Below are 22,361 nucleotides of genomic sequence, written 5' to 3'. Positions count from 1 at the left end.
CTCCTCTATCAATAGGGCAGTGCTATTGAGCACAACATGTGCTCTCTTGTTTTTATAATGCCATTATTTCCTCCCCCTCAATATATAGCACAAATGTGCACAATTAGAGTGACGAGGGCATGGGTCATTACATTAGGTTATCACCCCATTAGGTTACGTTAGTTACTCAAGGTTAGGTTAGTTTGGGTTAATTCACTGAACTCTATGGTGCCAATTCCACTTGAATCGTAGATTGCATTGTTTTTTTGGCACCTAATGTAAGTATGTAAAAATAAAACAGGGTGAAATTTTCCCTACTTAGATTATGACAACCCTTAAATCCGCTCCGAGGTTATCCTTCTATCATAGCATTCATTTAAGGCCATTGCACAAAACAAGCTCTATGGCTTTGCCTTTGGCATGCCAAAAAAATGGCATGTTGTAAGTTATGAAATTTATAGCCAATATGAAGTATGCAGTATGTCTTTTTGTTGGAATTGATTTGATTTGTGTATCCTTAGTGGTTTGGAGAATAGATCATTGGCATTAAGTTCAAAATCTGCTCATTCCTTATTCTTGTGCTGCCAGAACGATAGTACTCTGTAGTACCTGTTAATGATGGACGAAGCAATTCCCTCAGCATCAGCGGAAAACGATTTGCCTTTGCCTCAATCTTCTGGCCAAGCAGCTACAGCACCTGCAACAGCAACATCCTCCACTGCTGGCGCCCCCGGCGGTTCTCTTTTTACACCTGGCTTTGTCTCTCCTCTTATCAGCGTCAGGAAATTTCAGGGATCCTGTGTTGCCTTGTTGATGGTGAGCTTGTCTTGATTTTATATTTCTGTGCTGCTTTATCGCAGGCCCAGATACTGGATTGCAATGTTTGAACGCGATGCAATAGTGCATTACATGCAGAAAGTGGAAACTTCATACTTTGTCGTTCATCATAGTAGAAGTTGACACGTCATACCCTGTAGTTGAGAGTCACTCTTTTGTTTAGCCTGATTCGATCATGTTCAGGAGCAAAGTAAATAATGAGAAGATGAAAAGGAATTTGCGAGGAAACATCACAGAAAATCTAGAGCAAGGTGATTAACAGGAGTTTGTATCGTCATCACAGGCTCTTCAAGCTGAGCTGAATGAAGAATCTTTACAGGCTGATGATATCGATCTTTCGTAAGTACAAAGTTTATTTGCTGTTGAGGTTTAGATTTCCGTTTTTGGTCCAAATAAAATTTTGAGCAATAAATCATGGCAAGATTTGATGCATGGCTGTGGATATAGGTTGCGAAAGGGACAATGAATGTTTGGCATCGAGTTACCGTGAATGCCTAAATACATGCATGCTATGTTTAAAGCCTCTTTATATATGTGCAAGAATTCGAATGACCACTTCTTGAATTATTTATTCACAAATGAAATTGTAAATGCATCGTTGGAATTTGGGTCATCAATCAAGAAGATCATGGTCTAGTATTAAAAAATGATCAGAATCCAGTATCCCATCCAAGCAGGAATTCTCAGCCTTTTGTATGCAGGCAGATTCGAGGAGGTATGGATAGGACTTTTCATGTTTGCTTACAATGCAGCTGTGAATTGTGCCTGAATGGTTCTGATTAGCACACTACATTGTTCGAGTCTTTGCTTCACCGTCAGGCCCATTCTAGGGGGCCAGAGGGCAGCTTACTGGAGGTTTGTTTAACCGAAAGGGCCTGACCATAAGTGGGATGAATTCAGAGTGTGATTATTAGGGTGTACACATGTTAGACAAGAATAGCAAAGTCGTTGCACATGGTATTTTGGACAAAGGTCTCTATATAAGTGGAGTGGTAGAAGGCGTACCTGTTGTCCAGAATTACTAGATTTTTGCGCTTCTTGCATGATGGGCAAGCAAGAAAGTCAACTTTTTCCCAAGGAAGCTCACTTTAATTCAAATGGTGGACTCTGGGATTTCCGCTGAAATGACAATGTGGATATTAAGGAAGGAGAGGCTGAGCTTGTTTATCCCACACTCTGTGGAAGAATATGGTCTAGGTTTTCTCTCTCTCTCTCTCTCTCTCTCTCTCTCTCTCTCTCTCTCTCATGTGCTGTTCCAGCAAGGTTTCATAGTATATGTGTGATCATCTATGAAGAGGTTTCTGAGTGTTGTATGAGCTGAGATCAGAGAGTGAGGTGTGAGAGATTCTATCCTCCTATTTCCAACATGGTATCAGAGCAAGGTTTCCAGATCTAGAAGGGAGTTCCTCAGCAAGAAGGCGACTCCAATCGACACTCCCATCCCTAACTTTGGCGAGTCTAGGAAGCTGGATGGGACTAACTATCCCTATGGAAAGTGAAGATCCAGAGCCATCTCGTCGCCTGGAAACTCTGGAAGCTTGTGACAGGTATTGAAGAGAGGCGAGAGGATGTTCAGGACAAGAAGGAAAGAATTTTGATTCCAGTAGATGCAGACGATCTCGCAGCATGGGAAGAGAAAGATGCCCAAGCCCTAGCCATGTTGATAGGGACAACGGTAGATGTAGTAATTCCCCACATTCAAATGGTGGAGACGTCTAGAGAGACGTGAGCCATCCTAAAGGATCTGTACGAAACAGATAACACGTCTTGGATCCTCAATCTCTAGCATTAGTTATACAATCTGGATATGAGTGAGGGAGACGATGTTCATGACCATCTGGCTTGACGTGACCAAACCACTCATGCCATAATTTGGATCTGCCATGGTCTCGGTGCACCAACAAAGCGTTGAGCCTATATAGCCCATGCTCCTCGACACCATGAGTCACCATCTTTCCAGTTGCCTTGACTTTGCCGTCGTCGTATAGGACGACATGTTGTGTTTGTCCATCTGCTTGACAGACAAAAGATTCTTGCACAAAGGCAGTACATAGAGTACATTGAAAATCATGTTTCCTAGAGTCATGATGAATGGGATACTACCAACACCCTTCACAGGGCATGCATGGTTATCCCCCACATTGACCTTGGAGTCAGAGCGAGGCTCGGGAGAAACCATCGAATCAATTGGACGAGAAAGCACTCATGGCAAGGGACAAGCCAGGCAACGGCAAGTCCAAAGATTCCAAGAACAACAAGACCGAGGATGTAGAGAAGAAGAAGAAGATGAAATGCTTCTACTGCGAGAAGCTTGGTCACTCAACTGAGGAATGCCGCAAGAAGGCAGACCTCAAGCAGAAGGAGGAGTCCAAAGCCAAGGAAGAGCCAAAGACTAAATCAGTCAATGTCACTACCGCCGCTCTCTTCATAATTATTGAGTGCTGCTCCAACCTATGTAGTTAGCAAAGGCAAGGAGGGCTGGTACGTGGATAGTGGAGCCTCGAAGCACATGTCCAACAAGAAAGAGTGGTTCAAGTCCGTGGAAGGTACGCATATTGGCCGAGATGCAAAAGTCCAAAATGGTGGATGGACTTCCACCAATTGGAGGCAATGACCATGTTTGCAGGGCTTGCTTGGAGGCAAGCAACACAGGGACAAGTTCCCATAGGAGCCCCTCGAGTTGGTTCACTCTGACATTTGCGGTCTGATGTCAACAAATTCATTTGCAGGTTCACGCTATTCTCTTTTATTTGTGGATGATTTCAGTCGGATGACATGGGTATACTGCCTGGCCAAGAAGTCTCAGGTTTATGAGAAATTCAAAGAATGGAAGGCCCAAGTAGACAAGGAGTCCGGGGAGGCAGTCAGAGCCTTTCACACATATAGAGGGGCCCGGGGGAGTTCACTTGTACCGAGTTCAATGGATTTTGCAAGAAGCACGGGATTAAGCGGCAACTTACTACAGTTTGCACATCTAAGAAGAATGGAGTTGCTGAACGGAAGCACAAGACCATCACCGAGACAGGTTTGACTTGTTGGGTGTAGGAAGCAATGGAAGCTCAAAAATGGAAGCAAAAAGGAGAAAAACGAGATGCTGTAATAGATTGCTGCAAAACTGAAGTGTGGAGGCTCAAGGGAGAGCCAACATAACAAAACCCTAGGGCTAACTGCCCTAACTGGACTAAGTGTTCTAATTGACCTAGATGGTGCATAAACTAACCGTACCAATAGTACTAACTGACTATAACTAGGCCTACAAGGCGCACCCCTGCACTTGGGTGCAAGGTGACACACTGGCTACATCGACAAGTGCATTATAGTTCCCAGATAGGAGATTTTGTCGTATGCTATGACCCCTTTGTGAGCCCTTGTCTAGGGACAGTCAGGCACAAGCTACGTAGGTCAGTCTCTCAGCCTTAGGTCAAGTCAGTAAGTCAGTTCTTGTTCACTAGTACCCACTGGAGAACAGTAGGTTAAGTGTTTCCATCTTATAGTTTAGGTCTTAGCCTAGGTTAGGAGTCCCTTTAGGGTCCCCAAAGGCTGGACAGGTAAGCAGGGAAGGCAGCTTGCAAAGGCTGCCCAAAAACTCCCCTGGCTAATGAGCCAGGGAGGGCTTTTTATAGGCTGGTTGTAGGCCAACCAGTCTGTAAAACAGACCGACTCAGTCGGCTGTTTACAGACTGGGTTGGCTCAGTCCAGCCCCATAAAAGGGCCCCTTGGCTGCCCTCTTTCCTCATTCAGTGCTCTCCTACAAGCTCCACTCTAGCCTCCTTGTGCAGCCTTTGAGATCCTCAGTTCTGGCCCTACTCTATACTCAGTCCCTTGGCCATCAGTTCAGCCTGATCTGAAGGTGTCCATGCAGCACAACAGTCGGAGGTTTGGACCAGCAAACGGAGAGAGGTTTGGACACTGTCTCCTCAACTTTTCTCAGTTTTCTTTACAGGCTACACAGCCTACTTCTTAGCTCTAGTTTCTCAGTCATATCTCAACTCTCGTTCAGTATCTATTACTCTCAGCTATCACTCTCTCACTCACGCAGTAACCCTGCATTTCCGGTAGACAGCACAAGCCTCTCCCTTGCCTTGCAGAAGCGTCCTACATCGTTAGTGTGGACAGCATCAAGGTCTTAGTACTGGTCGGCGTTGCCTCAGGTCTTTGGGTCTTCTATACGTGTGCACAGTGAGCTCTTCAGAAGCGCGTTCCGTGTTTTCTCGAAGAGTGTTCTTTGTATTTCTCAGTTCTCCAAGTATAAAGCAAATTCTCCCCTGATTGGGGGAGGGGGCCCTCAGTGTGTAGAGGGACCCAATCGGTTGTCGACTCGACTCTTTCTCTACCCTCATCTCCTTTCTCTCTCTATGGTAAACAACGCTCATTCCTTGCTAAATGTTTAAAGAAGGTCTTGCTGTGAATTACATGATCAGATTACCGTTGCATGTTACATTGGTATCAGAGCTTCGGTCTGTATCCAGCTTGACTACCGCGAGTGTATGGTTGTGTTGAGATCCGGAAAGGGCACACAATCAAGCGTCATGGAAGGGTCAGGAAAAGATTTCAACCTCGAAGACTTTGAAGAGGAGAAAGACTACCAACAAGATACGCTTCCGCCAAATGCTCAAGAAGTGATGGCGAACCTTCTAGAGCAGAATCGGGTCCTGCTGGAGCAACTCGAAGAACATATATCCCAGTTGGAAGAAAGCAGAAGACAACTGGACCAGACAAAACAATGTCTGGAGGAAAAAGAAGCAGAAAAGCCGCTAGAAGAAAGAGGAACCACAAATTTTGAAAAACTGCTCTTGTTGATGCTGAGGAACGCAAAAATGAGGAGGCACTGCGACGCGCAGAGCTCGCCCAGGCAGAGAGGCAACAAAAGCTAGACCGAGAGGCGATGCTTCTCCAACACAAACAGATGTTAGCCGCTATGCAGGCAAGTTTGAGCGCAGTGACCGTCTCCGCCACAGCTTCGCCATCGACAAAGGTAACACCACTCACTCGGTCCACTCCAAATTTTGTTAAGTATGATGGTAAGTGTGACCATTTAGCAATTTTACAATTTATTCATCAGTTTGTAGCTCATTTTCCGTTAGCGCGAACTCAAGATGAGCAAGATAAAGTCCACCTTGCAGCCCCTCATCTTATAGGTGAGGTGGTGACTTGGTGGCAGCATTGGGCTAGTAAGCATACTGATTCAAAAACGTTTAAGACGAATTTCGTTTAGGTAACGTTTGTGGCCGATCTCAAATCCCGTTTTCTCCCACCCCAATATATACTTGACCTGGAGGATGAGTTCGCTCGTCTCTCCTAGAATGGTTTGCCTGTGTTGACATACAGAAACAAGGTCATCACGTTGGCACAGCAGTTGGGTGTGACGGAGAGTGCCAAAATGAAGCAATTCATTCGAGGATTAGACACGAACATGTGTTTTACCATTCGGAATGTCAACCCGTCAGATTACGAGCGAGCGCTAATTGTCGCATAGAATCAGGAGATGATGCTGAACGGGGGAAAGCCCAAGCAGGTCCAGAAAGATTCCAAAGCCCCGCAGCAGTCAAACAACACAGCGGGTAAGGATTAGAAGGAGGACAACTAGTTCCAAAGGAAAGACGGCCAGGCTTCCGGTCAAAAGAAGGAGTCCAAGCCAAAGATGACTCCGGATGAGAAGGCTAAAGTGGGTATTACGGGAGGCTATCTACAGTCCGACGAGCAGAAGCGGTACCACCAAGAACATCGCTGCTTTCATTGCCACCACATCGTTGGGCATGGCAAGAAGGATTGTCTGAAGTGGCTTGCTAAAAAGTTTGCGAAAGCACCTACTTCGTCCGTCGCCAATGTATTGGCTCTTCCAGCCCCGCCTTCATCCTCAGCTACGAATGCCGTTTTCCTTGCTTTGAACGCCGTTCCCATGGTGGTCTTTCAAGGTAAGAAGGAGGGCGACTTCTCAGATTAAAAAAAGGCGCTCATTCGAGCATACGGCACAGCTAACGGGCATCAGTTTATTGTCCTGTTCGATATGGGGAGTTCAGAAGATGCCATCTCCCCTCATCTTATCAAGATAGTGGGGTGCACCTTGGTGCCTCACGAGCTTGCAGTGGATGGGTTCACACTCGGCTTGCGCACACACATCACGCATAAGGTCATCCAGTTCACTTTTTCAGTTCAGAAGGCCATGTTTACGTGGATTTTATATTGACTCCTTTGATGGGGTGCGACACGATCCTCGGGATACAGTGGTTCCGTGAGCATGTTTCGACGCCTGATTGGCGGCATGACACCTTCACGATTGTGGAAGGTTTACTTGAGTCCGTCGTGATACGTGGTGATCGGAGCATATCAGGGATTCCATTAATCTCTCATATTCAAGTAGGTCACGCCGCCCGCAAGGGTGCCATGTATGCACTTGTCTATGTCCAGTGCCAAATTACTGCAGTTCAAGCCGCTCCTTCGATGGGGCAAGCAATGGTGGATCTACTTTAAGAGTTCAAAGACATCATGCTCCGGGACGATTTGCCACCCCAGCTGCCTCCCAATTGACCGGAAGACCATCGCATCGATCTATTTTCGGACTCGACACCTCCAAGTAAGGTCCCTTATCGACTTTCAAAGTCTATGGAGGGGGAGTTAGAGCAGCAATTGTCTCAATTACTACGCGCAGGGTTTATTAGACCTTCTTCTTTGCCTTTTGCTGCACCCATTCTATTTGTGGCAAAGAAGGATAAGTCCACACGACTATGTGTCAACTACAAAGCACTCAACAAGCTTACGATAAGCAACAAGTTTCCTATGCCCCGCATCAAGTACATCTTGGAAAGACTCAATGGTGCAAGATTTTTTTCAAAGATTGACCTTAAGAGTGGCTACCATCAAGTCCGGATTTTTGAAGCTGACATCCCAAAGACAGCTTTCCGAATTGAGCGAGCTCATTACGAGTTCGTCGTCATGCCCTTTGGTTTGAAGAATGCACCACTAACATTCAACAAGATGATGTCTTGGGTATTCGCAGAGTATATTGCGAAGTGCTTGTTCATCTTTCTCGATGATATGCTTATCTTTTCTGGGACAGCTGAGCAGCATATTAAGAATGTGCGATGTGTCCTACAGTTATTACGTGATAACCAGCTATATCTCACTGCAAAGAAAAGTGAATTCGGATTGCTGGAAATTCAGTATTTGGGCTACATCATTAGTGCTCAAAGGATTCGATTGGACCCTGAGAAGATTCAAGCTATCACAAGTTGGGTTGTCCCCACGACGGCCCAGGAGATTCGATCCTTTGTGGGTTTGTGTCAAGCATATAGCTCGCACATGGAGGGTTTCTCAACATACGCAGCCCCTCTTAGAGATTTACTCAAGGGGGTAAAGACACACAGGCAAAAAGTTCAAGTCATAGGCAAAGCTTTGCAGGCCTTCCACGACTTGCAACGGTTGGCCCCGACCACCAATTATGAAGATCGCCTCTTGGGATGATTCATTCTGGTAATCACAAACGCTAGCAATGTCACCATAGGGATAGTTTTACAGCAAGAGTATAGACTCGTGGCATACTATAGCAAAAAGCTTAACGATGCGAAAAAGAACTATTCAATGTATGATAGAGAGCTCCTCGGTGTCATCCATGCATTAAAACATTGGAAGCCTTTCCTATATAGACCGACTTTCATGGTGAAGACATATCACCAAGCCCTTAAGTGGCTTCGGACAATGCCTAGTACGCAATGGAGTGATCAACAGCAGCGGTAGAGTTAGATATTCTAGCAGTTTGGGGGAATGATCGAGTATGTTCCCGGCAAAAACAACCCCGTTGCAGATGCTCTCAGTCGGAAAGGTTCCATCCAGACCATTGAGCAGGCCATTGTGCTCGAAATCAAAGGAAAGGATCTTGACAGCATGAAGGCACAGTACGCGGAGTCAGCAGAGTTTGGCACGCAATTCCAATTAGCTACGACGCTTGCTCCAGGCCATTACTCATTAGAGGACGGTTGGCTTTTCTATAAGAAAAGGTTGTGTGTACTCAAAGACAAACGGCAGTTGCTTCTTCATGATGCCCCTGATGCCCTTACTGCTGGTCACAGAGGTATCAACGGGACTTTGGAGAAGTTAGAGCGCTATTTCTATTGGCCAAAGATGCGGAAGGACGTATACGGCTATGTGCAGAATTGTCAAATATGCCAAAAGGTCAAGACTTCCCACAAGAAAGCGGCAGGCTTACAGAGGTTTTGGGATGTTTTGCTGCCATTGAGCTCTTACAGGCATGTTTCTTTGAAAGAGCAAATAGAGAGGTACTGTTGTGGATTGCCTAGTGAGCTACGTGATTATTGCATCAAAACCAAGGTGGGTTCTATGACTCAATTAATTGAGAATGCAAGGACAGCATATGCATGGATGCATGAGAAGAATTTGGGCTTTATGGATAGCAAGAAAGAAGACAACAAACGGGCTGCCAAACACCAGGATAAGGACATCAAATCTGAAAATAAAAATTATGGCAAATGACCGTTTCAAAAGGGAGGAAAAGCCCAATTCAAAGCTGGTCAAAGGCGTGGACAGCCTAATAAACAGCCCCGTACCAAGTTATCTGATGAAGAGAAAAAGTCACTCATGGAGCAAAACAAATGTTTTATATGCAAAGGAGAGGGACACCGCTCTTATGATTGCCCATTCAAGAAAAGAGACAGGTCAGATGATGATAAGAATGGTGATAAACAGGCTGATCGGAAGGGCAAAAGGCCTATACCTTTTGCAGGACTTCTTCCAGATGTGATTGGGAGTTTGCCACATGCACATGATGAAGAAGAAACGAAAAAGATTGAGATGTGCAGAGCATGGGGAAAAATAAGAAATTAGAACTGTTTGTTTTTCTTTGATTCTGGGGCAAAGGCGAATTTCATAACTCCTGATATGGCAGGAAGGCTTGGCATCAAGCCTGAGGAAATGGGGCCATCCGGCATGTGTGATATGGCCAATCCTGAACTCAACACACCTATCACTCCTATCATTGGCAAGTTGAGGATGCATATCTAGGGATATCAGGATGCAGAGGACTTCTACATTATGCCTTTGCCAGAGTGTGGTGCTTTGCTTGGGATGCCTTGGGGATGTACAGGTGGGGACTGATGTACAGATGAGAAACAAGAAGATTTCTTTAACTCATAGAGGCAAAAATCATGTACTTGATGTAAAGTTGAAAGGGGAGTCCATCCCTGTAGTTTCAGCTTCTTGTATTTCCAATGTAATAAAGCGTCATATTTCAGCGTACTTGATTTTGGTCAAAGAGGACAGCCAACCAGTTCAAGAAGGCTCTACTCTTTCTGCTTTAGATAGAGAAAGGGCTGCTTTTATTTCAGATTTTCAGGATTGTTTCTCAGATGCACTTTCTCAAGAATTACCTCCCAAGAGGCCCGAGGATCATCAAATTGATATAATTCCAGGAAGCTCACCGCCTAATATACCTCCCTATCGTGTCAGTAAGGGACAACAGGAAGAGATAATGTCACAAGTGAAGGAACTCTTGGAAAAGGAATTAATACAGCCAAGTAATTCTCCTTACTGTTCCCCTGTGTTGCTTGTGCAAAAGAAGGATGGCAGTTGGAGAATGTGTATTGATTATAGGGCTTTGAATAAAGTCACAATTAAGAACCGTTTTCCAATTCCACGCATTGATGATATATTGAATCGGTTGGAAGGTTCCTCAACATTTAGTTGTATTGACCTTAAAAGTGGATACCATCAGATAAGGATACGGCCTAAAGATGTCTATAAGACTGCCTTCCGCACTTCATTTGGCTTATATGAGTTCCTTGTGATGCCTTTTGGTTTGACTAATGCACCTACCACTTTCAATAGAATGATGGACACAGTTTTTAGAGCACACAGAAAGTTTGTGGGCACTTTCTTCGATGACATCATTGTGTTCTCTAAAAATGAGCAGGAGCATAGGAAACACCTCACTATTGTGTTTCAAGAGTTGAAAAGACACAAGCTATTAATAAACACCAAGAAAAGTGAGTTCTTTATGCATGAGATTGATTTTCTCGGTCATATAGTGTCAAAGGATGGAGTCAAGATGGATCCTGCAAAAGTTGAGGCCATAAGGAGTTGGCCAATTTTGAAAAATTTGCATGAAGTCAGAAGCTTTCTTGGGTTGTGTTCATACTATCGGAGGTTTATAAAGTACTTTGCAGAAATTGCTTCTCCCTTGCATGCTTTACAAAAGAAAGCTGTACCGTTTCAGTGGGGACGAAAGGAAAATGCAGCTTTTGAAGAGCTGAAGCAAAAGTTGTGTTCTGAACCCGTTATTATCTTGCCAGATCTTGCAAAACCCTTTGCTGTAACTTGTGATGCATGTGGGAACAGCATAGGAGGCACTTTAATGCAAGATGGCAGAGTGGTTGCATATGAGAGTAGATGCTGAATTGTACTTGTAGACATACGAGAAGGAAATGTTAGCAGTGATACATGCTTTGACCACATGGAAACATTACCTTCTTGGAGCTGATTTTTATGTGCAGGCAGATCATCAGTCACTTAGATATTTTCTCAGGCAGAGAAAATTATCTGAAAAGCACATGAGATGGGCTAACTTACTCTCAATGTTTCATTTTCAAATTGTACATGTGCCGGGTAACAAAAATGTCGTGGCTGATGCACTTTCCAAGAAACCACAGCCTGAAGCAGTCTCCAAGAAACCCAGTGTTTCAGCAGTGAGCATTGCTTACAACAATGTGTTAGATGTGATGAAAGATCAGTATGTTAATGATGCTGATTTTTCAACTATTTATGATCAGCTTTCTGATGGTCAAAGGCATGATCACTATATGCTGAAAGAGGGTTTCATTTTGATGCATGGACGACTCTGTGTCACTGATCAGATGCGACAGAAAGTTATAATGGAAAGTCATGCTCCTCCATATGCAGGACATAGGGGAATTACAGCAACAATTACAGTAGTGGAGCAATACTTTTATTGGCCATCTTTGAGGAAAGATGTGGAAGAATATGTGAGAACATGCATGGTTTGTCAGAAAGTAAAGTTTGACAGGGAGAAGGCACCTGGGTTGTTACACCCTTTGCCAATTCCGGATAGACCATGGCAAAGCATAGCTATGGATTTTGTGTTTGATCTTCCACGTACTCCTACTGGACATGATGGATTGTGGACAATAAGTTGCAGGTTTAGCAAACAAGCCCACTTTGTGCCAGTAAGAAAGAAAATTACAGCAGATCAAATGGCCAAATTGTTTCTGCAGCATGTCTTCAAGTATCATGGGGTGCCTGAATCCATAATCAATGATAGAGATCCGAGGATGACCGGCCTCTTTTGGAGAGGGCTGTTTGAAAATATGGGCACTACACTGAATTTTTCGTCATCTTTTCACCCTCAGTTTGATGGACAATCGGAGCAGGAAAACTCTACCATCTTGGATATGTTTAAATGCTATGTCTCAGACCACAAAAGCAAATGGGAGCATTATTTGCCTTTGTTGGAATATGCTTACAATAATACGGTGCACACATCCACAGGTAAAGCACCTTTTGAAATAGTGGAAGGTGCCAGGAAGATACCTCCCATTTTGCATACAAAAGAGAAAATCTTCGAAGCTGATCGTTTTGTGGAAAGCCTTAAAGAGGCTTACAAGAAGATCAAATATGCCTTGCAAAGAAGTCAGGACAAGCAGAAAAGAGCAGCAGATAAGCATCGCAGGGAATTGGTATTCACAGAAGGTGATTGGGTTTTGCTGCGTTTTCAAAAGGCAAGGCTGAAAAATAAGAAAGGCAAGGAAAGGTTGTACACAAAGTTGAACATGCATTACTATGGTCCTTTGAAAAGATAAACAAGGTAGCTTACAGGCTGAAGTTGCCTCCGCATTGGAAGATACATAATGCCTTTCATGTGAGCTTATTAAAGCAATATCATGGAGATATTCCCAAGGATTTACCTGATGAGGTGCAGCCTGAAGTGGAAGAACAGGATGAACTTCTGGTCCCAGAGCAGATTCTGGCACACAGAGATAGAAAGCTCAAGGATAAAGTTATCCGTCGCTACTTGGTAAAATTTCAAAATATCACTTGATGCGAAATAGATGGAGGAAGATGAACTGGCAAATTCACCTGGGATATTGCAGCTTTACCTTGATGCTTTCCAGTTAGAGCTGACTGCGGTCCGAGCTCCTACAGGTAGTTCAGCAGAGCGAGCGTCTGGAGCATTACCTGGTGTTCGAGAGGGGGGTAGCACCTCCACTCCCTCAGTACAGAGGTCACTTGATGACACTGTATGTTTCATCCGAGATACTGAGCTGATAATATTTCTGCTGTGAGACTTCATGATATTGATGCATCTTGACTATTGATCGCCGAGGATCACATAGATTTTGAGCAGTGTATATGGATGGATGCATGTCTCTCCTAGCCATATTTTCACTGTCTCTGTATACTATAGCTGTGGCTTTCTTGTATACTCTTTTATGCTATATTTCATGCTCACTCCTATGTTTTGGGGCAGCAAACTATGGTTTGCTGTTTCAAGAGAGGAGTATGTCACGAGGGCGTGAAATTCTAAGTACTTTAATGTACTACAAGACCGTGACAACTTTGGTTTTAAAAGTCCAAGCGTGGGCTTAATAATGTGTAATTACGCGGCATGGTGCCTAGCACATAAGCGTAATTAATCCCTAGGCCCAAAGGCATTCCAAGGAATTAAAAGAGTGGTTGTTCGAAAATGATGATGTGGCATTTTTAATGGGCCCCCTAGAGGGCCATGTACCTTCAGTGGCCCCCCTAGAGTTCCAGGTGGCTCTAGTGCCTTCTACATGCTCCTTTGCCATTCTTGGACCTTCCTGGGCCTTCTAAACTTCACATGTCTGGTTTTCTCTCTCATCTTCTTCCTTTGTTGAGATTTTGGACTGGTTTTTCAGCCTGAATTCCGTTTTTCTTCATAACTCCTCACCCGTTTGGATTCCTCGACTTCCGTTTGGCCCGATGGCTTTCCCTTTGCCTCCCCTTCGTAGTGATATGCTTTTCCCTCCGTGCGTTTGGTAGAACGGGCAGAGCTGAGCACTTCTTTTGCTGGTCGAATTTGCAAAAGTGGCTTTTTCTGGACCTTTTTGCTTCTACCGCCTCCTGGGCCTCTCCTCTTGCAGAGCTACAGCTTTCTATTGAATTTCGAGTGGTCCCACGTGCTGGTTGACTGGTTTTTCTCAGTTTTGGAGGACTTTCCGGCGATGAAACTTCTCTAAAACCTCCTCAATGCATTCCTCTCTGAAGCACGCTTCTTTTGAGCCCAAGAACTCCCACTTCTTCGCGATAGAAGTGCTTCTTTTCGCATTTTTCAGTGGAATTCTTGCTGGTCGGCTCTTGTAAATACTCTTTCTTCACGCCTTTGCACTCCTCTTTGGCTGAGAATGCAATTGGGCATTGGCTACTATGTCCTCTTGGCGATTGAGGACTTGGTTCAAGTTTTCAGGGCTTGGTGAGTTGTGATTTTGCTGCTGCAATTTCTTTTTGCCATAAGCTATTGGTTGGCCTCGTGTGCCGCCTCTTTCTTGGCTCACAGGTGCCCAGGCAGTGCTACATGAGTCATTCTTTGGTTGGGTACTTTTTTGGAGCTTTGAAAAGCTTTGTGAATGCCATCTGGAAACCACTCAAAGAGAGTGCAGCTGGGGTGCAGTGTGATTGCATCTGGACAGCCAATGGAATTGCACTCGGAAAAGAGAATGCCTTTGGGTTGAGCCTATGGGTTAAGTGCACTTATGTGATGGTGTTCTACACTTGAAAGCCTTGCGAAGGCTTAGTGAATTGGGGCTGCGTGCTCCGGTGCAGGGAAGGTCTCCCAGATGCAACTTGTAATCATTTCACTATGAAACATAAAGAATACCAAAAGGGACGCCACGGTGTTTGGGGCCAATCGGGTGCACTTGTCTATGTTTGTTGAGCAGGGGCATTCTAGCCTCCATCCCTTTTTCAGTGGTTTTGTTTGTGAACAAATGGGTAAATGCCAAATGGTGATCATGCAATGGTTAATGGTTGTGATATATGCTTTGTGACCTGTAAATAAGTGCTGAAGTGATTAAAGGTTTAGTTCCACTGCCCTCTGAGTGATTAGAGGCCGGTTTCATTAGCGGACTCATGTCGATCTTCTGCACTAGAAGAACCAGATACTGCAAGACTAGACTCTTTCTTTTTCTTTTTAGATGCTATGCGCTTCGTGCGTTCAAAAATATCATGCCCAGGTTTCCTGCAATAATTACATCTCTTCTTCTTTTTGTTATCCCTTGAAGAAGAGGCACCATGTGAATAATCAGCATGGGAATGAGAGGGTTTTCCAACTGAAGCCTTGCCTTTACCTTTGTGTTTGTGATGGGCAGCAAATGCTTGATCACTAGCCATAGAAGCATTGCAATTCACACGACTTTGCTCCTCCTGAAGAAGAAGAGCTGTAATCCTCCCTTGTAAAAGACAGCAGAGACACTCTCATTTCTTTATGCAATCGCTAGCTCTCTCGTGGAACCTCACGCTCATAATTTACTGCAGAAACACTCATAAGAGCTCTCTCTCTCTCTCTCTCCACACAGCTAGGGCCTAGGACAACATGTCGGGCTGGACCCCCCCGAAGGTATTTTATTTCTTGAAGAGAGAATCTGTTACAAGAGTTCAGCGTAGAAGCTGTACATATATGAAAAAAATCCAAAACGTGAATGAATGAATCATTACATGAGCTCTCAGGCTCCCTTTCTTGGCAACTCTGGAGTCTACATTACTTTCCTAATTACATGCCACTAAGGGCAACTCTGGAGTCTTCGAAGCACTTGGTCACGCGAACCGCCTCCTAGAGTTTGATTAGGCTCCCGTAGCGCTTAGGAAAATAACTTTTCTTGGTACCTGCAACAATTAATTAAAGCACACTACCATGGCACCCATTAATTGTTAGCGCTTTGCCTGCAAAGAACGCATTGTGGACTAATTCTAGTCACGGTGGGTGTCCCCACTCAATACATGTGCACACATAACAAATATAAAAAAGTATATTTATTCTCTGGTTGATGGAAGTCAACGCTCTTGATCATAATCAAGGAGCTTTGACCAAGGGTCGAGGCACCTTAATTATAGCCAAGTCTCTCCAACCGAAGTTGGCACAACTCTGTTGGCACATCTTGGTTAACCGTGGTTAATCCTCTTGGTGCATGCCAAGTCTCGTTGACCGAAGTCAACACTCTCTGACCGTAGTCAGCTTTGTAGCTCTCTGGTTAACCATAGTTAACCCTCTTGGTAATAAACCAAGTCTCCCCGACCAAAGTTAGGTTTACTTGACTAGAGTCAAGTATCTTTGACCGTTAGTCAATTCTTTGACCATTAAAAGAACTCTTTGACCATAATTAACACATATAAAACTCTTTAATTATGATCAAATAAATGGTCAACTGTACTTTGACTTAGGATATTTACATTGTGGTGACATCCCCTCGGCTTCTATTCAGTTGACCTCGACTGAAAAGCTTCCTTGTAAACATCCAAAAGCTGTGGATGATCGGATAACATGTCTTCGTCCATCCACTCGGCATCTAATGCCGTATAATTATTGAATTTTACAAGATACCTGTAAAACTCCTTGCCTTGAGGGCCTTTGCGTACAGTATGGTACACAATTTGCTATGGCTGAAGGACCTCCTCCAGCTCATCCACTTCTGGTGGATCCTTTGATACTGGCTCTGTAGGCTCTGGCCCCTGGAATTTCTTTAGAAGACTCACATGGAATGCATTGTGAATCCTCCAATGCTCTGGCAATGATAACCTGTATGCAACCTCATTTATTCTTTGTGTAAGCCTGAAAGGGCCATAGTATCTGGGAGATAACTTTGCATACACTTTCTATTTGCCTTTAAACTTGCGGAGCCTAGCTTTTTCAAACTTCAAAAGTACCCAATCCCCTTCCTTGAGATCTAACTGTCTCCTATGCTTATCTGCAGCTCTTTTATGTTTCTCTTGAGACCTTTTGATTGCTGTCCGGACTTGGTTGTAAGCTGTCTGGAGGTCTCTCACAAACTGATCAGCTGCAAATATTTCATCCTTGGTCCTCAGGATAGGTGGCAAAATCACCTTCCCATAAATGACCTTAAAGGGGGCTTTCCCTGTAGAGCTGTGTACTGTATTATTGTAAGCAAACTCTACCAATGGTAGGTACTTTTCCCAGTCTGAACCTTGGTCACCCACGTAGCATTTCAGCATATCCAATGCTGTAGAATTTGCTACTTCACTTTGACCATCTGTCTGGGGATGGAAAGAAGAAGAAAAATTCAGATTCGTCCCCATGTTATCAAATAAAGCTCTCCAGAATAGACTGGTCATTTTGGGATCTCGATCACTGACAATGGACTTAGGCATACCATGGTGCTTAAAGATCTGTGCCATGAAAAGCTTAGCCATATGATCTGCCTTTATGGTTTTGCGAACCGGAATAAAATGAGCTTGTTTGCTGAATCTATCAATGATAGTCCAAATCCCATCATTCCCTGACTTTGATCTTGGCAAATCAAAAGTAAAGTCCATTGTAATACTTTCCCATGGTGCGTGAGGCACGGGAAGAGGCATAAGTAGGCCAGGTGCCTTCCGTCTATTATACTTCACTTTCGGACACGTAAGGCATTCACTAACAAACTAATGTATATCTTTCTGCATCCCTAGCCAAAAGAAATACCTCTCTAGTGTTAGAGTTGTTGCTGTAATTCCTTTGTGTCCAGCATAGGGAGGTGCATGGCATTCCTCCAAAATCTTTTTCCTCATCTCCTGGGTGATGCATAGGCAATCATCTTTCATTAGATACCCATCTTTCAAGGAATAGTGACTGGTGGATTGCCCCTCTTGCATTTGCTGTAAAATCTCACCAAAATCTGCATCACTAGCATATTGCTCCCTCATGCCTTCTAGGTCTTGATGATAAGCAATAGTCACATTATTGAGGCAATGCTCTTCATGATTTTCTTGCATTAGCAAGAAGCAGCTGTAGTTGCTACTTTGCGTTGTGGTCTTCGGGACAAGGCATCTGCCACTCTGTTCCGAATTCCTGGGGTATGGACAATTTGAAAATGATACATTGACAGCATGTTTGTCCATTTCATATGCTTCTCGGAAAGCTTGGTTTGAGTCAAAAAGTATCTTAGACTTTGGTGATCTGTTTTAACTGTTGGGGTAAAGGCACATTGCCAACCCTTCATTAAAGATAGGACACCTATGACTGTCTTAAGACAGTCATAGGGCAAACCTAATCCTAATAAAACAAATGAGTTTGTGGTGTGGCTCATCACTTTACACCCACACACCTTGAGTCTTCTCTCCCTCTCACTCTCTCCCTCTTGCTCCTCTTCCCACTTCAGTTCCTTTCAACTGGTATCAGAGCCTTCTACCCTTGACCAGCCTACCCACCCCCCTCCGTACAACGTAGTAACACAGTGCCGTACGGGCGTACGACGTCCGTACAGCCGTACGGACGGACTTCGTACGGATCTGATCAGGGCGCGTGGGCACGGGAGCGTCGCGAGCGCGGGCACGGGCTGTGGCGTGGGCACGGGAGCAGCTCGGGAGCGGGCTCGGGTTGCGGGCCGTACAACAGCTGTTGACAGCAGCAGGGCGTCGCCGCATCAAGTCAGCAGCCAGCAGCTGCATAGCAGCTGCTACTAGCTGCTAAGCCCTTCGGGCGTCGCGCAGTCCACACAGGGGAGCCGTACGGACTGCCGTACAGTCGTACGGATTGCCGTACAGCTGTACGGACGACGTCGCCACACCTTTCGACAGTTTTTCCTCTTCTGGGATTCCGTACAGGAGCCGTACATCTGTACGGATCTCCACAGCACAGGTACAGGGAGCTGTTTCCTCTTTTTGCAGCAGGGAGTACATTTTCTTTGTTTGGGGAAGAAAAAGAGGTGAAAGCGCATTCTGCTCTTCATTCCTCTTGATTCAGGGTCTTTTTTCAGTTCACAAAACTGTGTTATCTTGACAGTACAGCAAGTACTTTCATTCATCTCGTGCTTGAGGTGAAGAGAACCACAGTGTGTGGTTGATTGCACAGCTATTTTGTTCTGGGAAGGTAATGCCTTGATTTTGCAAGAGGACATATGCTTTTACTGGGTTTGAATCTCAGTTTACAGGTGAGCAGATCATAGGGCTTTTGTCCGGAAGGTGATGCATTGTATGCCTTGAGGCAGTTTGGTGCCAGAGAGCACACATTTGTCTTGATTTCCGCAGTGTCGAGGTGACATTTTCTTGCAGGTCACATTTCTTGTGCCACACTCAGAGAACTTCAGTTGAGCCACGCTTGGCCAGGGCGCATCGAGTTTACTCGGTCCCTAACTGTCCATCGTTGACAGTGCTCAAAAGGTTCCTCATTGAGTGTTTGTACGTTGGGATCTGTGTATGTCATTTCTACACAGGGCAGTATATGCATTACATTGGTGGATGATTTTGTCAGAGAGATTTTCATATTGCATGCTACCTCAGTGTTGAGGTGTTCTCCACTTGATTCAGGTGTCAGATCAAGGGGCTTTTGCCCAGACTTTGTTTGATAGCACTTGGGTTACCGACAGAGATCTTCAGATGCATTTTCTCCCCTTGGTATAAGGGTGATTGCTTGGGATTTATCCCATTTTCTGTTGCAGGCTGTGTGACAGGCTGAAGTGTCATTTTTTTTGGGTGTTTGCCAAGTGGTTTATGCAATTTAACTCAGTGCAATACCTCATCTGAGGTGGGAGAAGTGATCAGTACAGTCAGTACAGCAGTGTTTACAGCAGTGTTTGTGCTTTGTCAGATGATTATGCACTGTTAAACACTTGTTGAGCAGCTGCAGCAGTCTGAAATTACTGTTTTTATGCCTCTTTGAGCACGGTACAGTGTGTCAGAAGGTACAGTATTTGCAGGGTCATTTACTGTTTTGCTGCAGATTTTCCTGACAGTAAAAAAAAAAACAGCACCATTGAGAGTGCTTCTGGCTCTTGAATAGAGCAGGTTTTTTTTTTTCTGAGAAATCAGAATTTTTATTCAGTCCTTTTTTACTTCCAGGGAGTCAGGTACTTTCCTTATCTGATATGGCATCAGGGATTCTTCAATTCTGAACATAAAGAAACTGGAAGGAGCACACAACTATGCATTATGGGCAGAACAATGCTTGAATGTACTTCTGTTAAAGAAGATTGCTAAGCCCATAAGGGTGAAGGGTGTCAAGCCATCTGACATGGCAGCTGATGACTGGGAAGAGCTTGATTTGTCTGCAAGGGCAGCTATCATGCTCACTATTTCAGACACTCTTGTGTTCAATGTTCAGGCTGAAAAGACCTCTTATGGTCTATGGCAAAGACTAGAAGAATTGTATGCCCAAAAGAGCTCAGCCAATAAGGTTTATTGGCTGAAGAAGCTGGTTGATCTTCGCATGAAGGAAGGTACAGCTATGACCTCACACTTGAGTGAGTTCAATGCCATCTTTACACAGCTGATTGCACAGGGGTTGAATCTTGATGAGGAGTTCAAGGCTACTTTCTTGTTGTGTACCCTCCCTGAGAGTTGGGACACTTTCAAGACCACCCTGTCTAATTCAAATGTCACTCTTATATATGCTGATGTAGAGAGCTCTCTCCTTATGGAGGAGATGAGCAGGAAGAATAATGCGGGCAGCAAGTCTTCAAATGCTTTGCAGGTACAGGATAGAGGCAGGACTCAGCAGAAGGGGAGATCTGCTAGTAAGTCCAAATCCCGAAGTCAGTCCCGTGGTAAAAAGGATATTGAATGCTTTTATTGTGGCAAGAAGGGACATGTGAAGTCTAAGTGCTTCAAGTTCATACGGGATCAGAAAGCCAAGAAGGCTGAAACAAAGGATGCAGGAAATGCAAGCAAAGGCAAAGGCAAGGCCAAGGCAGATGACTTGGATGCAGTGAATGTTGCAGCAGAGGACAGTGACAGTGACATACATGATGTTTTATGCTCTTCTGTTGTAATAGCACATGCCTTGGTTATTGATGGTCACGACATGCACACCTGGCTCTTGGATTCAGGTGCCTCTTTTCATGTTACTCCTCATAGGGAGTGGTTTACTTCCTACATAGGTACTCATGGAGTTGTTCATCTTGGGAACAACTATGCATGTCAGATTGCAGGAATTGGCAGTATACAGATAGTATTTCCTGATGGACGCATATTCATGCTTGATGGTGTCCGCCATGTGCTGCAAATCAAGAAAAATCTGATTAGCACTTGCTTATTGGATGACAGTGGTTACCACACCACATTTGGGGATTCCAAATGGGTGATTACTGATGGCGGGACTGTAGTGGCTGAGGGTTTTAAGAGTGATACCTTGTACCCTCTTTATGTTTCCAGTGTGGGTAATCATGTTGTTGCCATAACCGAGCTGCCAAAGGTTTGATTGTGGCATAGCCGGTTGGGACACATGTCTGTTAAAGGAATGCAAGAACTGTCACGTTTGGGTTATCTGCCGCCTCTTTCTTTTTCAGATTTGCCTACTTGTGATCATTGTATATTTGGAAAGCATTCTGTGACTCCTCATAAGAGGAGAACTCCCCAGAATAGAGCACCACTTGATCTAGTGCACACTGATTTGTGTGAGATGCCACAGTTATCACTAGGGGGTGCAAAATATTTTATTACTTTCATTGATGATGCCACACGCAAAGTGTGGGTCTATTTCTTGAAGCATAAGGGAGATGCCTTAGATGCTTTCAAGAAGTTTGTCGCTCAGGTTGAGAATCGGACAGGTCGCAGGCTGAAATGCCTCAGATCCGATAATGGGGGTGAGTATGTGTCACATGCTTTTGTGCAGTTTTGCCAAACTAAGGGCATCAAACAGGAACTCACAGCTCCTCATAATGCATCTCAAAATGGTGCAAGTGAGCGTATGAATCGAACTATTCAGGAGAAGGTTCGATGTATGTTGTCTTATGCTGCATTACCCCATGGCTTTTGGGCAGAAGCCGTGCAAACAGCAGTTCACATTATTAACAGGTCGCCAAACAAGGCTTTGGAGTTGAAAGTGCCAGAAGAGGTGTGGTCTGGCAAGTCACCTTCATATAAGCACTTACGTGTATTTGGCTGCGAGTGCTTTGCTCATGTACGCAAAGAACTACGCACCAAACTGGATCCAAAGTCTATCAGATGCATCTTTATGGGTTATGGTGACGAAGGTGAAATGGGGTACAGGTTATGGGATCCCGTTAAACAGAAGATTATACGCAGCAATGATGTCATCTTTAAAGAGGATAGTGTACACAAGGAACCCGTGCAACCTGTGGAATACAGGAGGGTTATTTATGATGATGTTGGACAGCAAAGAATGCCCATTTATATGCAGCAGCAGCCTGCTGCAGATCACCCTGTTCAAGAGGGTATACAGGCTGAAAATCAGCCAGATAATTTTGCCAATGATGCACCACTAGATATGCCAGCAGATGGGACTGTAGAACAGCCAGATATAGTGGTACAGCCACCTGTCATGCATGAAGAACAGGCTGGACAGCAGCCTAATCCGGAACATTTTGTTAGGAGGAGCACCCGTGCACAAC

General features: G+C 44.6%; 1 protein-coding gene across 2 annotated transcripts in view; it reads left to right on the top strand.

Annotated features, from left to right (window-relative positions):
* Positions 1–461: 461 nt before the first annotated feature.
* Positions 462–22,361, top strand: part of SRD2 (snRNA activating complex family protein) — a 78,576-nt gene continuing 56,676 nt past the window's right edge. For both annotated transcript variants that reach the window (XM_087394282.1, XM_087394281.1), the window contains exons 1-2: positions 462–795; positions 1,100–1,155. In XM_087394282.1, the coding sequence (XP_087250408.1) occupies positions 595–795; positions 1,100–1,155 (257 nt within the window). In that variant the 5' untranslated portion in view covers positions 462–594. The remainder of the gene's footprint in view (positions 796–1,099; positions 1,156–22,361) is intronic.

Source organism: Dipteris shenzhenensis, chromosome 2 (genome assembly GCF_047967505.1).
Source record: "Dipteris shenzhenensis isolate YYH24624 ecotype China chromosome 2, Dip_SZ_1.0, whole genome shotgun sequence".
Taxonomy (NCBI): domain Eukaryota; kingdom Viridiplantae; phylum Streptophyta; class Polypodiopsida; order Gleicheniales; family Dipteridaceae; genus Dipteris; species Dipteris shenzhenensis.
The sequence above is the reverse complement of the archived record's forward strand: the minus strand, read 5'-3'. Positions and strand labels throughout refer to the sequence as shown.